This window comes from Dermacentor variabilis, chromosome 2 (assembly GCF_050947875.1).
Source record: "Dermacentor variabilis isolate Ectoservices chromosome 2, ASM5094787v1, whole genome shotgun sequence".
NCBI lineage: Eukaryota > Metazoa > Arthropoda > Arachnida > Ixodida > Ixodidae > Dermacentor > Dermacentor variabilis.
In genome coordinates, this window is record NC_134569.1 from 96,320,800 (window position 1) to 96,342,960 (window position 22,161).

Sequence of the window (22,161 nt, forward strand, 5' to 3'; positions counted from 1 at the left end):
AAAGCGGCAGAATACCGCGCAGTGTCTACGTTGCGCTAGGTACTACGAGGGATGACCTGAGGAATGTGGACCGATCCCGAATGGAATGCAGTCTAACACAGCTTCTCAAGGCGCTAGCTGCCACGAGGGAATATTTGGAGGAACTGGCGCGGGGGTCTCTCGCTTTCATAAACAACTTGTTGCTGTGCTACGTTACTCAAGCGAAAGACAGTGCTAATGTTTGCTATTATTCGCGCGTTCCATTAGTGTTTATTATCTAAAGGACATTGAAGCGCGCACATGCTCTCGCTCGGGCTATGCAACGTGATGCACACGCCAGCCATTTCAAAGAGCTAGTCGGCATTGTCAAATGAGATGAATCGACAAAAGAGTGTGGCCTAACAAAAGATAAGAAAGAAAAAGAAATGCTCGACCAAATTGTTAAACTATCAGGCGCTTGGGCAGGAATGCGTTGGGGCCATTATTTTTTTATTGAAGAGGCCCGAAACGATACAAGGCGGGAGCCTGCCCACGCGCATACCGCAATGTGTCTGGAATGGCGCAAATATTTGTATCAAAAGTTTCCGCGAAAAGATCATCAGCGGCGCGGTTCGCCAACGAGGTTAAAATATCCATCTTCTGCACCGTATACAAAGAAGCATGAGCAAATTTCAGCAAATCATCTTCAAACGTCAAACGTCATATCCTTACGGGGAAATGTTCAAACAAGAGGTTTATGTACACAATACGAAAAGACGTACGGCAAGCGGGGTCACAACAACAAAGATGACGACTGAGTCACACTTCGTCCTCCTTCGACAGCTTCTACCGTAACAGTGGCTCATAACACTTCCCTCCAGCGGCGAAAGCGCCGACTCGGTGCAATCGAACAAAGACTGCGCGAGAAAAGTACAGTCAGCCACGAAAGTTTACGGACCACGGGATCTCAGAAAACGTTCAATTTCGGAGCAGCCTGTAACAGTAGTGAGTAAAACCGAACACAATGTTGTTTACATATACTGGTCGAGGCTGTAAAGGCGAATACTGAGATGCATTGTGTGACTTCACAGATATTCAGATTTCTTCTCAGATTCCGTGTACCCTAACATTTTGTGCTTGACTGCTCCTTTACTAAGTATTAAGGAGTGTCCGGGACATGACGAGGCTTGAGGCGGGCAACGTGTACAATGCCAGTGTAGGGATCATCAGATAGGGACGAAAGCAACAGAGTAGTGGTTACATAGGTGACATTGGTCACTTGGCGGCTCAAGCGATATGGGCCGGTGTACTGGTGGAGCAGCTCTTCGTAGCAGCCTACACGTCGTGCTGGGGACCACAGGGTACAAGTGATCCAGTGACATAGTCGGTGTGGTGCCTATTGTAGCGAGACTGTTAGTGATTCTGGTACACGAAAAATCGAGCGCGTGCAATTTGACGTGCGCGTGCAGCACGGAAAATAGTCTCTCGAGCATATTCAGTGGGGCACCCAGAAGGAGGCACCAGAGTGTCCATGATCACGGTAGGGTTTCGAGCGTAAAAAAAGGGCAAATGACCAGTGTTCTCATAGCGGAAAGTGTTGTATGCAAATGTCACAATAGCCAAAGCAGAGTGTCGATCCTGGTGGTCGGCGGACACATAAACATTGCCAACACGTCCGTAACTGTTAGGCACAGGCGTTCTCTCAAGCCGTTCTTCTTTGGATGGTATGCCGTAGAAAACTTGTGTCGAACAAGGCTTTAGAATATCATCGATCGCTTCCGAAAGGAGCTGTCTGCCTCGGTGGGTTAGGAGTTGCCGAGGAGCCCCGAGCTGGAGTACTAAATTCTGCAGCAGGAAGTCTGCCACGTCGGTGGCACAGCTAGCGGGAAGAGCACGAGTAACGGCCAACCGCGTCGCAAGATCAGTGGCAACGGCGACCCACTCTTTTCCAGATAGGTATAGGGGACTAAGATCAAGTAAGTTGAGGCCGATGGAATGAAATGTTTCATATCGAACATCGAGAGGCTGAAGACGGCCAGCAGATGGGAGCGTCAGCATTTTTCGGCACTGACACGCATAACCCGAGGCCACGAGCGACTCTCTGAGTGGGAACATGCCAAGCCAATATAAATGACGACATGCACGTTGTATGCGCCTGACATGCCGAGATGTCCTGTCTTTGCAGCATTGTGAAGCTGGTTCAGGATAGGGGAACGGAGGTGCATGGGCCGGAATGAAAATATTGTTAAAAAAGACGCTTACGAAGGAAACGTCTGCGTAATTCGGCCCTCGATCTCCAGAGTCAGAGGTGCCCACTACGACAAATGCTAATTTGATCAGACCCCTTTTCACAAGCGCTAGAATTTTACTTCGAAGTTGTGATGCACAGTAGTACAAGAAGTGACAAACAGTGGTCGAACTTTTCGGCAACGAAACTTGCCTTAGTCAGGACAAGTATATACCATGGTCAAAACGTTGACTCCAGCGACGTTCACTGTTCTACATCTGTTTATCGCTTCTAGTTTCCATCTTCCTGTGAACCTGTGTCTTGTTCGGCAGCAGTACAGGACAATACGGATTGGTGTGGGGTGAGGCGAAGCACAGAGATATGCGCACCTGAGGACAAGTGCTTCGGGAATGCAGAGACGAAGCAAAAATAAATTTATGTCCGCGTACAGAGTTCGCATAGTCGGATATCAGAGTGCACCCTTCTTCTTTCGGCAACGGGTTTACGTGACGAAAATTTCTAGTTTCTGATCTTTAGTTCTTCAGTTCTTCAGCATTCAGAAAACTTAGGTGGGTATATACTTCAGCCTGTGTGATAGGCTAGGTTCATTTTTTTAATAAAATATCTGATAATAATTCAATACAGTGTGCTACACGTGCTACGCAGGACTGTATTCACTGAGGTTGTTTGGCATTAAAGGGAGCAGGCACATGTTTTGTTTATATCTTACGGCAGTATGCGCGTTTTTATATTTGTGCCCGTCGCACTACGAAACGGTAGCATAATGTGCGAAATAAAAAGGCTTAACCTCTGATGCTTACGGTAATTATAGAGCAGGCAGGAGCCGACCAATACACGTAATCTACGTGGAAAGATTAAAGGGACACTAAAGGCTACCAGAAACTCAAGTTAAAGTGGTAGAGCAATGTTCTAGAACGTCTAAGGCGTCAATATAATCGCGAACAGAGCTTTAGTAACCGAGAAATTGAGGTAAATGCATGACACGATTTGAGACCCCCCCGCGACATTCCGGTACTAGCCCGATGACGAAAGCACTCCTCATAATTTGTGTTACTAATACTCAACTACTCGTATTAAAAATATAATTTCATTCGATTATAAGACGAAAAAAATGCTACTTGTCTACGTCTATTCGATTCTAAGAAAAATAACATTTTGACGTTACCCTTCAGTAATATGGGTGGTCGAAAGGTTTCGTTTTCGCTCGACTTTGCACCGGGCACGCTTCGGAGTTTCAGTAGTTTCGTTATCGCGTCGTGCTGTGAGGGTTCTGCTGGCTCGCGAAACTTTCATTTGGAAGAAGCAGCGAGAATGCCACGTCCATGTGATGTCGTGGGAAGCCCTCGTTGCTTTCCCGCTCCGGAGAGCCGGTGTCGAGGCCGCCGTCGTAATACGCAACGACGCCGGCAGCGCGAGCCCTCAGCAGCAGGTCGCGCTCGTCAGTGCTCAAATCGCTGGAGTTGAGCCCAGCATCACGAGCCATTCTGTCGTTGTCAGGGTCCGTTGCGACGAGCGTCGAAGTTTGCGTCATAGAATAAAGTACCGGCTTATGGTCGCGCGTTTCTCCTTCCGCTAGCCACCATACTCCCGCTTTCGCTCTCCTGTCGGCTCTGTCTTGGCTCTGTTTCTGGCCGTGCGTTTGCGTTTTGCGCAGAAAAGCCGTAGCGCTGTCTGCGGACGCCGTTCTACTCACCGATGGCGCAACGTCACTAAGAGACCATGATGTCAGTACTCCTCGATCGGAGGGCGGGCGATTTGAACTGCGCTAGAGGTACGCGGACGCTTGAGAACGCATTTTCTCTTAAAATAAGTCTCTCCTTGGCAGGAAACAATCGTTTCGAGGTTTCTGGGAGGGTATTTCAACAGTCCACGTTGACTTAATAGTAACCTTTAGTGTCCCTTTAAGAAAGACAAAACTTCAAGTACGCCTTTATACTAAATAAAAGCAAGCAAACGGAGACAGCGCTGTTAGGAACTATAAAATTAAGCCCATGATCAAAGCGAGAGAGCGTAACCATAAAGCAAGAACGCACATAATAAGTTTAACAATAACCGAGGTAAAACATGGAGATATGGTTCTCATTATATAAGTGTAATAAATTATCGCAGCTTTTTTTTTTTTTTGGAAGCTACAGGCAGATTGCTGCAATAGGACGCATGCTTACGAGAGCATGTCTCAGCGTTTTCTCAACGCAGTGTGTTTTGTGCTTGCTTCGGTTCTGTGTAATGTTAAAACTGTGTCCTTAAGGTGTGATGGTGTGTTATTTTGATAACATGAGAATATGCACGGATACAGAACTTTCTGCGGATTTTCGCGTTTTGGATTTTCTAGTCCACAAGTGCAGTGGTCCACAAGGAAGGGGTGTGGGTTAGTGGTTTGTCAGTTATAACCCTCCCACACCTGCCCAGAGGTCCCCAGATGTCTCTCTCGCAAACTCATGAATGTGCACGGCGCTCGGGCAACTACGAAAAAGAAGATCTCCAAGCAGTAAGAGCCGAGATAGCTTGTGGCATCATGGACGCTGTAATTTCAAGCTTCGAAGGCGCGTTGAGACTAAATGGCAACACGAAGCGTTCGCTCGCCGCTGCTGCCGCTCTTCGTCACGCCAGCGTTCTGACAGCGAGTGCCAGCGGCTATCTGTTCATTTTTGCCTGTAGTTAGTAAGCGAATGCTTACTGCAATTTATAAAGCCGATAAAACTACTAATCTTACTTTGTACAGCTGTCATATTATTTGCTACCATAATCGATGCTGCGCCTTTCGCACGAAACTGCGACATTTTAACTCAGCTACAGGGGATTAGTAACTGATGTTGCTTTCTTGTAACGTGTACCAGTAATCTGACGTGTTCTTTGCGTTACAACAGCCGGATAGTCACACATGAGTGCACGCAGATCAAGTGTCCCTTAAAATTGTGTTTTGGGTCGAAAATTTTATTTTGTTTGAGATCACACAAATCGATCGGGCGCACAATGTCTGATGGTCAAACAGTAAAACCGAAGAATCGTCCTTTTCTTACGCGTTCGACTTGATTTGCTTTCTCGGGTTGTAAATTGTATTTTATGGCGATGCCTAAAGGAGTTCGTTCGACATGCGTCGTGCGCTTTAGGAAACAGCCATCATTTGACAAGCTTGCAGGTCACATCTTTCGACGCACCCGGAACATCAATAGACGATGCAATTTCTTGGCAGTGATAACCATTGTCATACTGGTCTACGGGCCACCACCGCCACGACCGCTATTGTTTTCTTCGCAGCTGGTGGTGGCTCCGCACTCCAAGGACAGCTTTCTGCGAAGTTTCAAGTCGCTTGACTGCCCCTTATTCTCCCTCGAAGGTCAGAAAACGTGAGGGTGGTCCTACATCTTCGACGACTCGTCTCTGCTGCCACGGTAACTAGAGTGCCTTCTTCGTGGGACGGGAGGCACAAATGACTGCGGCTGGAACACGACATCGGTTGGAGGCGGGAACGGTGAGCCTACGGGAAGCCAGAGAACGCATGCAACCGTGTATCAGACGCCGGAGGCACTTGTATTTTACGCCATGTAAGATGATGCCAACAGGCACCGGCACTGCAGTAAGTCACATGTATAGCTTCTCAATTAGAAACAGTTGATTTACGCTACCTATGCGACATGTCACCTCTGTTATCTCTATATGTGAATCGCTGATCTCTCTCCAAACACAAAAAAATTTAAAAATATAACTTGCACTGGTGCCTTATGAAGACTGGATAATCAATATCTTTCTAAGATCTAGGACCAATTAAGTTCCGGTAATATAACGAGTTCATAAAATGGGCTGGCTATCATAACCGGGACATATTACCAAAAACCACACGAAAACTATTATACGCCCCGCTGTGCTTGTTTTTATTGTTTTTTTTAACCCCTATAGTGGAAGGAACCTTCCAGTAGGAGTCTTCCCTAAGAGCAAGCTTCAGCTCTGGGCCAGCTTCGATTTCCATGTTCAAGTACAGGTAAACACGCATAAATGCTTTTACGAAACAACAGACGGACCCAGTTAAATGAAATCGGTTTGAATTTGAAAAGAGAAAGTAAATTATAGCAGCTTTAGGAAGCAGAATAGCAATTTATGATCTCGAGTTGTTTACAAACATTGCCGAAAATCGGAAAAATAAAGAAGAAATTGAAGCACAAAATTTACAAGTCTAATTCTGCACCAGAAACAAATGTCGCAGTTCTGTAAACTGCACCCGTTAGATAATCTAAAACGGGAATATTTGATGTATAAGTTTACAACTTCCAACTGTTACGTTGTTCACAAGGGTTTTGCGAAAGCCCTACTCAGAAAATTATTCGCATATGTAGGATTTGTGTATAATAGATCATGTTTGACCATCTTAGATGTTTTATTGGTTCCTGTTTAAAGAATCGCAACGCCTTTCTTATAACCGAGAAACATTTGATACTTGAGCTTTTACAATTCTGCAACTTTTAAGACTTTTTCTATAAACAAATTTTTTTTTCAAACTGGAAGTCCTATTCCAACAGTGACTTTATTTTACCCTCTCTCAATTGCACCAAATTTGATTAAAATTGGTGCACTAGCTGCCAATGAAAATTATTTATCCATTCCAGTTTATTTAACTAGGAGGTCCTGAGCTAAAACCTCATCTCAAAGTAATAATTTTACTTTCAAGAAGGTTTGCTATTTAAGCACATTAAAAAGCTGTGTTCGCTTTTGCGAATCAGCTTTGTAGCAAGTTTCACCTGTAGGTCATTTCGTATTGTCGATTTAGAACGATGGCTGCAACTGCAGCGATCTCAGTGTTATGGGTATAAGAACTATTCCGGAGTGTAATCTTGCAACCATGCATCTAAAATTTGACCTGCACCAAGTGATGGTCGCCTAGATATCACGGAAGAAACATCAAAAGAAACACTAACAAATTTTCAACAACTTTCCACTTTCTGCATAGTGCAGCAAGAAAATGAATGACGTGTTATCCGTGTTAAAAACTATTTATTGACAACCATAAATGGGGGGTATTTCTTTGCGAGATGAACTAAGCTTTCTTTTCCTTCCATGCGTCACATGAAATGAACAGTGGTATCAACATACAAACTGAAATAAATAAAGGAAAAAAGCCATCACGTTCAATGAGGTAGAGTAAGAGAAAAGGAAGGAAAACACAAGAGCCAGAGGGAGGATAGCTAGAATTTGTCCAGTTTGCTACTCTACACAGTGCGTCGTCTGCTGAAATTATTGTCCTTGCACAAGATTATTCAATCACGACGAACCTCGCCATCGAGACAATGTGTGCACATGTCAGGCACATTGCCCGGACCCCTTGCCACTACCTCGCCGCACTCAACGTGGAAAGACCCCGCATGACATTTAACACAACTGTCAGTTCATATCTTGCCTCGCTTACATCGGGGTACACGCCTGCGGCAAGGTCGGGGTCTCCTCCATGGTGTTTGTGCCGTCCTGAAGTACATCTTAGAATTCCAGGACTTCAGAAAAAGTCAGATCTACCACCGTCTGCACTAAAACAATTGAGCTTACTCCTGTTGTACGACAGATACAGTAGCCACGTACAAATCTATACTGCGATACAGTAGCCACGTACAAATCTATACTGATGGATCGACTACATCGACCAGTTCTGGTGGTGCTGTGTTTATGCCAACGAGATGAATAACGCTGCGATTCAGGACGACACATGCCACGACGTCCACGGCTGCAGAACTCACGGCTCTGCGCAGTACGCTTCAATTTAGTGACACAGAAAGTCCTGGTACATGGGCCGTGCTTTGCGACTCGAGACCGGCTTCACACAGCATGCAGTAAATTCTCAGACGTGGAGCTCACAAACAGCTAACATACGAAATCGTCAAACTTCATCACGACGTAAAACAGAAATGCCACGAAATTATTTTCCACTGCCTACCAGGCCACTGCGGAATTACTGGAAAGGATCAAGCAGACAAAGCTGCCCGAGAGTTACATGAAGAACAACACAGCATTCGAATTCCTCTTTCCAGCACAGACGATGCAAGGCAGCTTCGTCACCTGGCGCGCGAGCTCTCTTTAACAGAGTGGAACACCCCACATATAAGGTGCACCAGGTTGTACGAACTGAACACTTCGCTCCAACTCCGACCTCCACCCGGGCTTCACCAACGTGAGGCACGGCTTCTGTACCGGCTGTGGCTGGGAGTGGCTTTCACGAAGGCGTACACTACTTTGATTGGACTGATCGACAGTGCTGCATGCGACGTCTGCGTCGTCGAAGAGAACATCGAGCATTTATTGCGCCAATGTCATCGATTTTAGTCGGAAAGACAAACATTATCTATCGCATTGCGACAACTCGACGGTCGGCCGTCGTCTGTGCAGGGGCTACTTGAAGACCGTCCCCATCGCTCGTCGACCCACAAAGCTGTGAAGGCACTTTTGTCTTACGGTTACTGTGAAAGACAGGATCGCGGGGCACTTTTATTCACTTATAGGGAAAGTATTTGTTCAACGATCGGCCACAAGTCGATATTTTGTCACCGTCGGCTACAGAATGAAGCCATAAGCAACGCATCAAAAGGCGCCTCTCTGTTTGCCGGTGAGCGAGTTACTTGTCAAGGAGCTCTCTATGCGACGCATGCTCAAGCTACTCAAGACACTCGTCGCAAACGCACCGGGAATCTGTTTAGACTCTAAGGCACTTATCGCTATACGAAGGCGACCCTCCAAGGAAGCACACTGCTGAAGGACAGACAAGGCTGGTTGATAAATTCTGACCCCACAGAAGGCAAGGCGAGTATAGTGAAACACGAGGCAGAAAAGACAAGCGTCAGTCTTATTTTCTTGTCCGTGTTTTGTTTAATCTTTTCGTGTCGTTTACTTCAAAGCGAAAATATTGGTCGGGACTCAGATGCCGGAACTCGCGCCCACTCAGCCGACGCGCTGTACACCGACAACGAGATCGCGGACAAGAAGGCACGGAAGGCACAACTATAGAGTGGCGACGGACTGTGACAAGTTATAGCTAGGATCCGGGACTGTATAGTTATCCGCAATAGAAAGTAATCAATCTGTGACGTGACTGATTTCACGGTTTCTTGTTCGATAACGTCACCGTCGATTCCGCTTAGTCAGCAGCTGCTGATTCACGGGCACACAATGCGTCAGGCGCAGACCAACACCGCATATTAAAATGACCTCACAAGCAGCCAACTTGTATTTGGCGGTTGACGGTGCCACTAAAAGCGGGTTTGTTTGAGGCCCCGTGCGTCACCGCTGTGCCACGGAATCGATGTTCCGAACGAGCGCCGAGCGAAGTGGTGTCTGCCGAAGGCACACGAAACGTAGTCGCTGCTACGTAAACGCCCCGTGTGCCAGCCGGGTCGCGAGCAGTCACGCGTATAAAGCTTTCTCGCATCGATTCCCACATTGCGAGGCAGATGCACGCCGCTTCGCTCAGGCAGCGACATTCCTCCGGAAAATGTTTCCCATTAACCGCTGCGACGCAGTTTTAATGCTGACAACTGTTTGTTCCCTGCAACATGTGCCTGTCTTTTATTCTTTACACGGTAGGTGTGCAGATAACTCAGCGTTTTATTCTCTAAGTTCCATCCTTTGCACCAGTTCCTTTCATTTTCTTTGGCTGAATGCCGCAGTATTCACTGGCAGAAATTTATACTTTACATGCCGTTGGCGCATTTCAGGGAACACTGACGTAACTCAACGGGCGAAAAGTTCAAGGGCGCCTAGTCGTGCGACCTCTGCGATCCAGGCCCATCGCACTAGACGTGCGCTTCAGTTGGGGCCTTGCAGATGAGAGAGAGAGAGAGAAAAAGTGAGGGGTGGGGGGTGGATAGCGGTTGCTTCATACCAGTATTACTCTTGAAACGTTCAAAAGTAACTATGTAATCACTCTACAAACAGAAAGGCTGAAAGCACCACATAACTAAAGTGTACTAGATATACTGCTGTTCCTCCAGTGCGCCTTGGAAGGTAATTCCGTTGCTAGTATAGATCCTAATGTTCTAAGTCTTCATTGATTGTCAGTAAGTCACAACAAACGTTTTTATCAGAAATTAACGAAGATCGCCTGTAGGCTCGTGGGAAAGGGAGGAGCAGGAATGCCACGACTCTCGCTGCCATTAAGCATAGGAAGATTTCGCGACCAACTTTTCCCGCGCTACATTTTCAGGCATGCACGGAGCGTAAATATTAAGTTTGCAACTTATTCATCTCTATTTAGTGATGCCCTTCCGCTCGTCCTTGCGTTCTCGCTACGCCACATGCTCTCAGGCGCAATACTAGAGTTCGGGTTGAGTTAAGTTCTTTATTACTGATCGGGTGGGGGGCATAATGTATAGGTGCGCGCAATCTCCATGCCCCATAGCCAGAGGTTGTTCATAAACGCACGGTCTAGTCTATTTCGGGCATCCGCTTCCGTACCTAGTGCACGACGGGTGCACGTAGGTGAAGGGCCAGACGTCCCTGCACGTCTGCCTCATTGCCTCTAAATATCCGGCCGCGTCAGTTCTGGTAAAAGCGCTGGCCGTGCACTCAACATTATGACCTTTGGCAGTACTCTTTCCGGTCGTCGGCCTGGGAAACGTGTGCAACAATAACGTAGCCTTCCAATGCCATTGCGACCGGAATCGGTGTGTGACAAGCGTAGCGCGCTATCTCGGCTGAAGGGTGCCACAGCACTGGAGCGTTGACATCTTGTCTCTATGGTCCCCAGTGGACAGAGCATAAACGGTTATGGTTCTTTTTTTTTTATCAGGACTACACGCTCCTGTCAATTCTTGCTGGTTTTAAAGGGACACTAAAGGTTACTATTAAGTGAACCTGGACTGTTGAAATACCATCCCAGAAACCTCGAAACGCATGTTTCGTGCCAAGGAGAGACTTACTTTAAGAGAAAATGCGTTCTGAAGCGTCCGCGTACCTCTCGCGCAGTTCAAATCGCCCGCCCTCTGATCGAGGAGTACTGACATCATGGTCTTATAGTGACGTTGCGCCATCGGTGAGTAGAACGGCGTCTGCAGACGGCGCTACGGCTTTTCCGCGCAAAACGCAAACACGCGGCCAGAAACAGAGCCAAGACAGAGCCGACAGCAGAGCGAAAGCGGGAGTATGGTGGCTAGCGGAAGGAGAAACGCGCGACCATAAGCCGGTACTTTATTCTATGACGCAAACTTCGACGCTCGTCGCAATGGACCCTCACAACGACAGATTGGCTCGCGATGCTGGGCTCAACTTCAGCGATTAGAGCACTGACGAGCGCGACCTGCTGCTGAGGGCTCGCGCTGCCGGCGTCGTTGCGTACTACGACGGCGGCCTCGACACCGGCTCTCCGGAGCGGGAAAGCAACGAGGGCTTCCCACGACATCACAAGGACGCGGCATTCTCACTGCTTGTTCGAAATGAAAGTTTCGCGAGCCAGCAGAACTCGCACAGCATGACGCGATAACGAAACTACTGAAACTCCAAAGCGTGCGCGGCGCAGAGTCGAGCGCGCAGAGTCGAGCGAAAACGAAACCTTTCGACCACCCATACTACAGAGGGGTAACGCCAAAATGTTATTTTTTTCTTAGAATCGAATAGACGTAGACAAGTAGCATTTTCTTCCGTCTTGTAATCGAATGAAATGATATTTTCAATACGAGTAGTTGAGTATTAGTAACACAAATTATGAGGAGTGCTTTCGTCATCGGGCTAGTACCGGAATGTCGCTGGGGGGTCTCAAATCGTGTCATGCATTTACCTCAATTTCTCGGTTACTAAAGCTCTGTTCGCGATTATATTGACGCCTTAGACGTTCTAGAACATTGCTCTACCACTTTAACTTGACTTTCTGGTAACCTTTAGTGTCCCATTAAACCCTATCGAAGGTGACTTATCTATAGACTTGTTGCGTTCATTCAGGGGTCAGATGGTTGCTTCCGTCTGTCTTCTTGGCTTGGTTCTCCGAACGGCGCAGTATTATGGGTAAATGACGTTATCTTGCATTACAAAGGAGGCGTTGCTTGTCGGAAGTGGTTTTGCCTATGATATCGGCAATGTAATGCCACTTTTAACCTGTGCCCAAGTCGCCCCTTCTTTTTTTTTCTATTCATTGCTGTCCACCGTTTACAGCCTCACCTATTCTGTCCAGCTTATCGCGTGTTGTCTGCATTAAACTGTATCTAACATCGGTAAGTGAAGCACAAATAGAGACAAGACTTAGCCACTTTGGAGAAGACACATCATGAAATCGCACGATCCTCAACTCTTATAGACAGCAACGCTACCGCGATCCTCCCTAGGTGCACGGAAATATATCAGTGTATTGCCAGCGTGGCAAAGGACAAAAATCAATCTTAATTCCGCAATTCAATGCGCTTTGCTGTTCAGGCTCCTCTGCATCAGCGCATTTCACCTATACAGTGATTTTTTTTTCAACTTCTACCACATTAAAAAAATAGCCAACAAAAGTTCATCAAGTGACGTCGCTAAAGATTGATTATCAGCGCAGGCTGACATTTGCAAGAAATCCATTAATTCAGTCAGCCATTCAAATTTATCAATTTATTAATTACAAGCATTACAGCGCATGTTGTTATAGGAAAGTTGAAGGGAATCGCCACAAAACTCTAGTTCCACGTATACATTTGGGAATGGCCATGTGAACCGCAATCATTCGTTCAATACGCCTGATTATGTACGCCGCACTGTGAATCTCGGCTCCCAGTGCAACAACCTCCCTGCCATGTATCAGGGCGGTGTGAAATGAAGCTCGGTTACACGGTGCGATAAAGCGGTCCGCCTCGTTCCTGCTGCTCGAGTAACGATGCATCCAGTCGTGAGTGGCTCACAGCGCCAGTAGGAACGAGATCGCGGGAAAAGGGAAGTGCGACGGTAGCTTCAGTTAACTGCACGCTTTCGCGTCACACGGTGGTTGGAGCAGAGAGTCCCGTTTCGCGGTGCGGCGTGCGTAATGCGATAAATCGAACGGACATCTTGACACCAATTATTTCGGTCGACGTGGTGATCTTGATATGTAGAAACAAGGAACAAGAATACCTTTTATGGGTATTCTCTTCAACTTTCCAATATAAACACGGACCGCAATGTCGGTAACTAGGAAGTTAGATAATGCGATTAGTTTGATTAGTAAATGGATTGCTACGGGTCTTTTTTTCTTGCGCATGACGTGTGCCTGGGTGGATGACGAAGAGAGACGTACACCGACCAAGTAAAACTTATTTGAAAGAAAAGACGTTTCGGCTTCCACAAGGAAGCCTTGTTCACAATTGTGAACAGGGCTTGTACAGATTGTTCAGATTGTGAACAAGGCTTTCGTGTGGAAGCCGAAACGTCTTGTCTTTTAAATAAGTTTTACTTGGTCGGCGTACGTCTTTCTTTGTCATGTTTCATCCAGACCAGACGGCGAGGGTGGCGATATGGGCTTGTTGGTCGGTCATCATTGAAAGGTATCTGTATAGCGCAACAAAACAAGGACACAAGAAGAAACCAAGACGAAGTCAAGCGCTAACTATAAACAACGAACATTTTACTTCCGGGATCGGTCATACTTATACCGCCAAACAACCACGTGCACACTATGATATCAACCATGAGGATGCACTTACGTACATGATGGTATGAAAACAATCTAAAACCGATACAACAGGAAAACACAAGAAAATCTAAATGACATATGGAAAATGCAGTTCAGCCTTTATGCCATGCGCAAATAATCCAACTCTCTCGCGGACAATAACAATGGCGGTTTGCTGAGGCATTGGTCAGCGGCCGAGAGGGTCAGCTCCATTTCTATTATTAGTCTTACACATTCGGGATTATCCCTATCGATAACAGTGGTATCTTCTAGAAGTGGGTGACGTGGCCGACATGGGCCCGTTTTACAATGGAAAGCGAGAATACCGTCGCCTTATACACTGTGACACTCATTTCTGTACTCTCTTAGGCACTCATTGATGCATCTTCCGGTTTGTCCTATATGTAGGATTTACCGCATGACAGCGGAATGCGATAGGTCACCCTCACCGCGTATCCTATGTATACGAACGGATCTTTGTGATTCTTATCACACACCAGCCTTTTCGTCCTCATTGGGTTCGTGGTTTTGCGCAAGGTACCCAGCCTATTTGGAGCTGAAAAAAACAACCCGTACGTTGGCGTGACTTCCAATTTTTTTTAGGCTATATGATACCTGGTGTATGTACGGAATCTCAAGAATTATATTACTCTATTCCGCCCAATGACCGCCCAATGAACGAAGTGTAAAAAGTGCAAACGGGGAAATGAAAGCAATGAGTAGAAAACCGCGTTTTGTCGAAAGGTGAAAGTACGAAAAAAATAGGCAATGGTGAAATATGAAATAACTGTGTAAGAAAATTAAGCGTTTGTTGCGGACATTCCTCGTTCGAATATAAAGTGGTGCCGGAGTCGAGGCTGCAGCTGGCGACTGCCAATCAGAAGCGCGTTCGTGCAACGGCACGTGTCCCAACACGTCGCATGCTTTTCCACGTCAGTGTTGCCCGCATAGTGCCAACCACACTCTCGAGTGCTGGAAGGTGCCTTGCAGCTTCCACTTCCGTACCAGATTATTGTAGAGAGTAAAAAAAAGGTTATCGTGTACCACAGATGTTTCCCTTGCGCAAGTGTACGTAACTGCATAGAGGTAGAATATACGAGTAAACATAGGAGCGTTAGGCGACCTAGTTGACAACTAAAGGGCATAGTAAAAGTAATGTGAAGTGTGGGAGAACAAAGGTGCAGCGGACGAGTCCTGGATTGCAGTCGCAAAACACACATTGAACAAGGCTCTCGTCGTAACCATGTCAATGACCGTGAACACGCTTAGTGCTGCCACATTGAAGATTTCACAACCAAGACACCATGTGTATTGAGATCAGATGTAGTGGGTGAGCGCCGGTCGTGTACTACGCGGGCAGGCTCTGCGTATTTTGACAATGAAGCTCTTAAAGAGTGTTGATGCTTACTTCCTCTGTTTTGCCCACTAATGGAAGCCTAAATCAGGCTCTGTAAATAACTTGTAGGCTACTGCGTTTCGCATGTTTGTGTGAGTGTGCGTTTTCGTTTTCTTCACCGCTCGCCATATATTCTACCTGGAGTAGAATGTCGAGCCTCTCAATATGCAAACCTCTGCAGTAATCATTAAAACTTAATCTTTCTTTCTCACTGCCAAGCTGACCCATTATGGCGGGAAGCCTGTGGTGTGGCCCCCTGTTGCTCCCGCCCAGAATTATTGGAAAAACAGCTTGCGTCGTACAAAATATGCTCTCCCATTTGAGTTTGTACGTTCAGCGGCCATTTTACCACTCATTCATAGTCACGTGTAATTGTACGAGCGACTCATTCCCTTCGACTTAATATGGTCGCAAGGAGAGACGTGGATCAGATCAGAAGCTTTCATCGGTGGCACTGGAATCGATGCACATTTGTTTTGCGCTGCACGGTAGAGACTTGCTCCCTTTAGATAAGTATTATGTGCGCGCTATAAGTGCGAGGAGTACTGACTAGTATTAAACGTCGAGTCATAGCGCAGAGGCTCCACGGGACGTAAGGCTGCATTCGGGAAGAGCTTATCCGTGAGCGCCTGGATGTAGGACACGTTTTGGCCCAGGATCTTGGGGTCGCGCTCGATGGGTGGGACGGCCACCTTGGCGCTTTGTTGTGACAGACTTCTGCGATGGCTCTGCTGCTGAAGCTGAGGGTCAACCTGTGAGCGCGAAAGAGGAAAGAATTACGGACGTTGAAAAAAATAACTGCAAAGTGACTAGACATCAGTGAAGCCCCTCTATACTAAATTACCATAGAGGGACGAGGATCAGATATCCCCCGCCTCACAGTACACTCACTCAAGAACAGGCAGTTTACTGGCGAAAGCTGCAGACAGGAACTTTCCCAAATTTACATACACTATACAAAATGTTCCCAGGTCAATACAGGGACACATGCCCGTGGTGTGGCGCAATACCCACACTTTATCACATCACATGGGAGTGCAATACGAATAAGGCATTCCACAAAATAGAAAATCCGAGTGCGGAGCAGTGGGAGAGCGTGCTCTCCAGCGGCGACCCTAGCCTCCAACGGAGGCTGGTGGATCATGCCCGACGAGCAGCCACGCTCAGTGGTGCCCTGGAATAGGGGCGCCAACCATGCAGGCCGGAGATCTTCATCAACCAATAGAAGATCAAGACATCCGGCCCGACCGCTGAATTACTCTTTCTAGGGCAATAAAGTTTACTTCCTCCTCCTCCTCCCTCTATACTGCGGATTTTCGTCCGACCCACCATTTTTGACTAACGCGTAGTATGGGTATGACAACCATAGTTGTCTTACTGTCTGTCTAGCCACCGCAGTATTAGCTTAGTGCCTATTACGCTGCGGTGTTAAGTTCGAAAAAACAAAACCGGGTAAGATCACGGCCATGGTGGCCGTATTTCGATGGTGGCAAAATTCAGAAACGCTCGTGGGCACTTAGATTTAGGTGCACGTTAAAGAACCCCAGGCGACCAAAATGAATCCGGAGTCCCCCGCTATGGCGTGCCTCATAATGAAATCATGGTTTTGGCACGTAATACCCCCCTCCCCCCCAATCTCTCTTTCTCTTTTTTTGCCACTGGCCTGCTCGCCACACGCTCACCGTGACGGGTTGCTATGTCGACAAATCTATCGCAGTGGCTCAGTCTGTCTGGCTCACTCTGGCTGTGGGGTTCCACTGATGACTAAAAGGCCATGGATCAGAATGCCGCCAGCGGCGGCTGCATTCCGACAGTGGCACAATGCAAAAGCGTCCGTGTACCGCGCTTTGGGAGCGCTATTAGATTCTTCGGACGATCCCACCGCCGTTACCAGTTGTAGGAGTTGTCGGACGATCTCGCCGCCGCCACCATATGTAAGATTTGGAGTCGGGCTTGCAGGACGGTCGGAGGAACTTGGGGCGGAACTAGGTGAACAGGATGTATTTACAGTATTTACATTTTAGACAAGAGATACATCGACAGTCTAGCGTGGCTCCCAAATGGAGCCCGCAAGACGAAGCATACAGCAAACGAGCACACAGCTCAACAGTACATTGACGAGCACAGAGCACGACGACGAGCACACTCTAGCCGCCGACAACAGCTGGTTTTATCTACTTCGTGTTCCTATAGATCCCTAGGTGAGGCAAAACGTTCCACGTCAGCGTAAACAAGCCGCCTCTCTGCGGGACGTTTCACCTCTCTGCGGGACGTTTTACAAACACACACACGCGCACATAGGTTTCAGTGCCCCTCTCCGCGGGCAGACGACCTTCGCAGCGCAGTCGTCGTGGTGTCCATTGTCCTGCGTCCCCGCAGCCAGGTGGTCACGCCCGAACCCAGCCGGCGCCTCTAAATTCCAGAGCTGCCGTAGTCCGCAGTTCTCCAAAGGACGTTCACGGTTGGTTAGCGCTGTCCTCTCTGGTTCTCTGAAGGGCGCCCCCACCGCGGGTGGATCGAAACACGTGCAGCGGGCTGAAATTACTTGCACGTTGCCACCCCGGCACGCCATTCCTAACAGCGCATTAATGAACCTCAGGTGGTAAAATCTAATTTGGAGCACTTCACCACGGCATCTCCCATAGCCTCTGCGTTGCTTTTGGACATTAAATCTTCAGGCAACACTAACCACGTATAACTTAAAGAACAGCGTTAGTCTGAGGCAACATATTATGCTGCTCATATGGAACTGAACAAGCACTATAAGTGATCGGGCTGAAGTCTCACGCTTGCAGTAAAACTTTTTCTCGTTCATTTCGCTGACACGACGAGAGTGACACTGTCTGCCACCTACAAGTGAAAAGCCCGCGAGGGGTTGCTGCTGATATTTGGGCGATAAGGAGCGCCATACTCACATATTCCTCTCCCAGCTTGAACCTGAACGGCCTTCTGTATCGGTCTGGAATGTACGGGAATAGGATGTCCACGATGGGGCAAATCAGTCTGGGGTTCATTTTCTTGGGATCGTTTGCAGCTACAGGAAAGAATAAAGAGTAACGACGACAAAGTTAGATGGTTCAGTCCTTGCGCTGCTCAGCGTTTGGTAACACGGAATGATCAATTGGTTGAATAGTCACACTGCGTACAAACTCGGGGAGGGGGGAGGGGGTAGTTCTTCACCAAGAACAAGTATCAAGTCAAAATCTTAAGGGCACGTGACAGGAGCGTTGCCCTTCCTAAACTGATAAAAAAAGGGCCACTGACATCAAATCGCAGCCTTTCTTTTACAGCCAGGAATTATAGCAACGTGGTTCCTTTCCTTATCGCTGGACTTTATGTTATATTGGTAAGCACTGTCCACTATTTCGTTTATTATAAACTTTCCTGTGCTTAGCTACATTGATGTCAGTCTCCTGATGCCATATGTGTAGCGCGATGCTTAAATAGATGTGCTTAAGCGATGACAGTTGATTTTCTTTGATTTCAAATGAATGTCTGAAGGCATGTTAGAAACAAAGCATCACAGCTGCAAGAGTAAGTTTTTTTCACGTGAAAACTTTGAAAGAGGTCGTGAAATGACCGAGGCAGTTCTTCAAGTCGTGCTTTTAGACGATGTGCCAATTTCATGCCACATTTATCATTCGTTGAAACATTGTAGGAATACTAACAGAATCTAGCTTTTACGTTTTTGAGAACTTCCTTACGAGAGGGGAATAAAATCTGGGTCGGAATCAGGGTACTTTGGCGTGTGGACGTAATTTTGTCGAGCACCTTTGTTAGTGTTTTCTGGTTTGTCCCACTGTTCGTGCAGCAATTATACATGTAACATTACTGCGATTTGCGAATTTCGCGAACATTCGCGAACCTCGCTTATTATGTACAGTCGGTGCCAAAGGTTTACAGAGCGTGAGTTCCGCAAGAACGTTTAATTACGCAACAGTTTGTGCCTGGAGCCAGGGAATTGTACGGCACTGTGTGATCGCCTACATTAGTGCACACTAGAAATCTGAATACCAGGCTATTTGGGCCCAGGCTGCAGAACCAATCAGCTTTTACTCATACGTCCCTCTCCCGCAGACTTCTGATGCCGATAACACCTAAATATAGTTACACACCTAAGTTTAATACCAAACTGCACGAATTCGCTCCAAAAATATCAAACTAGATCAACGCCATCACGTTGAGCGTACCATAGTCGTTAGCAGCGCTGGTGTGCTGATTATCCATGAAAGCCAAGAGAAAGGTAAGAAAAGAATAGTCATGCTGTCCTGCTATGCCGGCAAACGAAAATATTATGAGGTGACAACTATTCTAGCCTGCCGCAACAAACAACCAGATTTAGCGCGTCTTTATTATGGCCTTTACCATGATAGCTAAAAAATGATAGCGTGAGCATAGTCATGCGACCTTAATAATATTTGGGGTTTTACGTGCCAAAACCACTTTCTGATTATGAGGCACGCCGTAGTGGAGGACTCCGGAAATTTTGACCACCTGGGGTTCTTTAACGTGCACCTAAATCTAAGCACACGAGTGTTTTCGCATTTCGCCCCCATCGAAATGCGGCCGCCGTGGCCGGGATTCGATCCCGCGACCTCGTGCGCAGCAGCCCAACACCATAGCCACTGAGCAACCACGGCGGGTCCATGCGACCTTCCATAGCAGCGAAGACGTTAGCCGTGTGGGTCGTCCATGACTACCAAAGCACTTAGAACGAGATTTTAGTCAATAAGGTCATTACTGGGAGACCAAACATGTCGGAGATCCGTGATGGCCGACAAGATCATAACGAGAAGGTAGCCACGCCAGCCTTTCATGGGAAAACCAGATGACGAGACGACAACTGCGCCGACCAAGATAATTACGCCAACTACCGCTTATACTCCGAAGTTATGAACCAACTCGCTTATGCTTATGCTTGTGTTACCTTGCCAATATAGATAAAGATGTGGTAACAAGATTATATGGTAGCAAGGATAAGGTAACAAGGCCAAGTGGGTGACTACTCAGTTATAGTACTTACTAAGCAAAAATCTTGTAAGTCATGCGCCAAGTAGCAGGATAATGCCTCACAGGAAAAAAAATTCACACAGCTCCCCTAAAACCAACCGTTTTCAGCCTTTATGACTAGACTACGCTCTTTCATCGATGACCTCAATTCAGCTCAGCCACGTAATTAAAGTGAATTGTCTCATCAACTGAACTAGAACAAATTTATGAGGCAAAACCAACACGAGACCAAACAACGATAGACAAGAGGTCTGGACGAGTGCTGCCCCAGACAGTCGGCTTCCTCGTCCTTACTTGCTCTCGTTCTCGTTTAGTCTTCTAATAAAGCATAGATGTAGTTTTGATTGCGCTGTTTCTGTCTGCTAGCTTACTATAGAGGTTTACACGTTTGGGCAGGGATATAAAGTTAAAATGCAAAAGTATGTCTTACTTGCATAGAAGCTGGCAGGAATGCCAACCACGAAGCTTATGAGGAACGCCACCATCGTTTGCCACAGGTAAGACATCGAGTAGACGTCGTCACCGACGTCTCTGGAATTGATAAAGAAGAAACACAAAATCTTCAGTGAATAATTAATTCATCGCACCGTTTCACCAATTAGGTAGGTTGAAGATACGGCGGAGAGCCTCTGGGCGCACGCGCCCGCTTGGAGAAATCCGAGCTCTCATCAATATTTGATGCGGCATTTCATGCGATGGGACTGCGAAACGCATCGTCGTGCATTTGGCAGCACTTGTCTGCAAAAGGGACGGAGATAATTTAACGGGACCCGAGTTTCGCAACAGTGTAGGTAAGCTTAAACCTATCGTCTCCACTTTCGGGTTATATTCAGTTGCGAAGAGCAGCGCTTACTCGTCGGTAATCGTCGGGTGCACGTATGGCTCGGAGCTGTTGGTGGTGTTTCGGTACAGAGCGGGACAGCCGTCCACTGAGAGGGGCGGCGACGGGTACGTGGCCGGGTTAACCAGGCTTCCGATGCTGATCCACAGGGTGATGCCCAGTGACGTAAGCAGGCCCAGCATGGCGCCCTGCGTGCGGCAAGCACAACTTCACAATCTATACCAGTATGCCTTCGTGGAAGTCAAATCTATGGAGCTGGCCTAGAGCGATAAAGTAGGCTTGCTGCGTCGAAACGGAAGTGGTTTCGTAAATTTACGTTCCTATAGCGTGCATGTGTTCAAGCAAAACTTTATGCATTCAGGGCGTCGTGATTCGGAACGAGTGGGCAAATCTGCGAGCAAGCGAGGAAGTGAATGATTGACAGGCGCACTGGTCGAACCTCATTGCCGGCTCACGGCGTGAATGCTTAGTTAATTGAGTCAGGATGAGCGTCATGAAATAAACCAAGGAAGTGAAAGTGACAAGCTTAACGATCGAAGCAAAATTTTAAAGGCGTTCTGCAGGTTCTTAAGTGAACTAAAATGGAGGTCCTTTACGATGAGCGAAAGATAAGATGTTCAAATATCCGGAATATTTTCAGCGCAATGAATAATGGCGCACTTTGAGTGCCTCTTTCACAATTAGGCAAATTTCTTGAAAACCTAATACACAAATTCTATACCTAATACTAAGCATAATTATTCTTATTCGTATACCTTGAACAACGAAATGACATATGCACAACATGCCACATTTACCTGCTCGCAGTTCTCACAGAACGCTGATATAGCCGTATAAAAAAACAGTTTCCGTTCTGATGTTTTACTTTGTTTCTACAGTGCACGCTTTGAGGAGGCGCTATACAATGCGTGAGACCAGAGCAGCAGAACTCCGACACAGCTGTTTATTTAATCTCGGACATTTTAGCGTTGATGGGTTGAAAATTGAGTGTGTTGGTACATTTTGAAATTCATTTGAAGGAGCGCTAAACGACGAAACAATTGGAAAGACAACACAATTTCGTTGACTAACAACCAGTTTTTATTTAAAGGAATATATGTACTAAAACACCATGCGCAAATAGCTAA

General features: G+C 46.9%; 1 protein-coding gene across 2 annotated transcripts in view; it reads right to left on the reverse strand.

The window, feature by feature from the left end:
- Positions 1–5,102: 5,102 nt before the first annotated feature.
- The window catches only part of LOC142572346 (sodium-coupled monocarboxylate transporter 1-like), a 53,682-nt gene continuing 36,623 nt past the window's right edge, over positions 5,103–22,161 (reverse strand). For both annotated transcript variants that reach the window (XM_075681392.1, XM_075681393.1), the window contains exons 13-17: positions 21,047–21,222; positions 20,624–20,724; positions 18,099–18,217; positions 15,734–15,935; positions 5,103–5,684 (exon numbers count right to left, since the gene is read on the reverse strand). In XM_075681392.1, the coding sequence (XP_075537507.1) occupies positions 5,566–5,684; positions 15,734–15,935; positions 18,099–18,217; positions 20,624–20,724; positions 21,047–21,222 (717 nt within the window). In that variant the 3' untranslated portion in view covers positions 5,103–5,565. The remainder of the gene's footprint in view (positions 5,685–15,733; positions 15,936–18,098; positions 18,218–20,623; positions 20,725–21,046; positions 21,223–22,161) is intronic.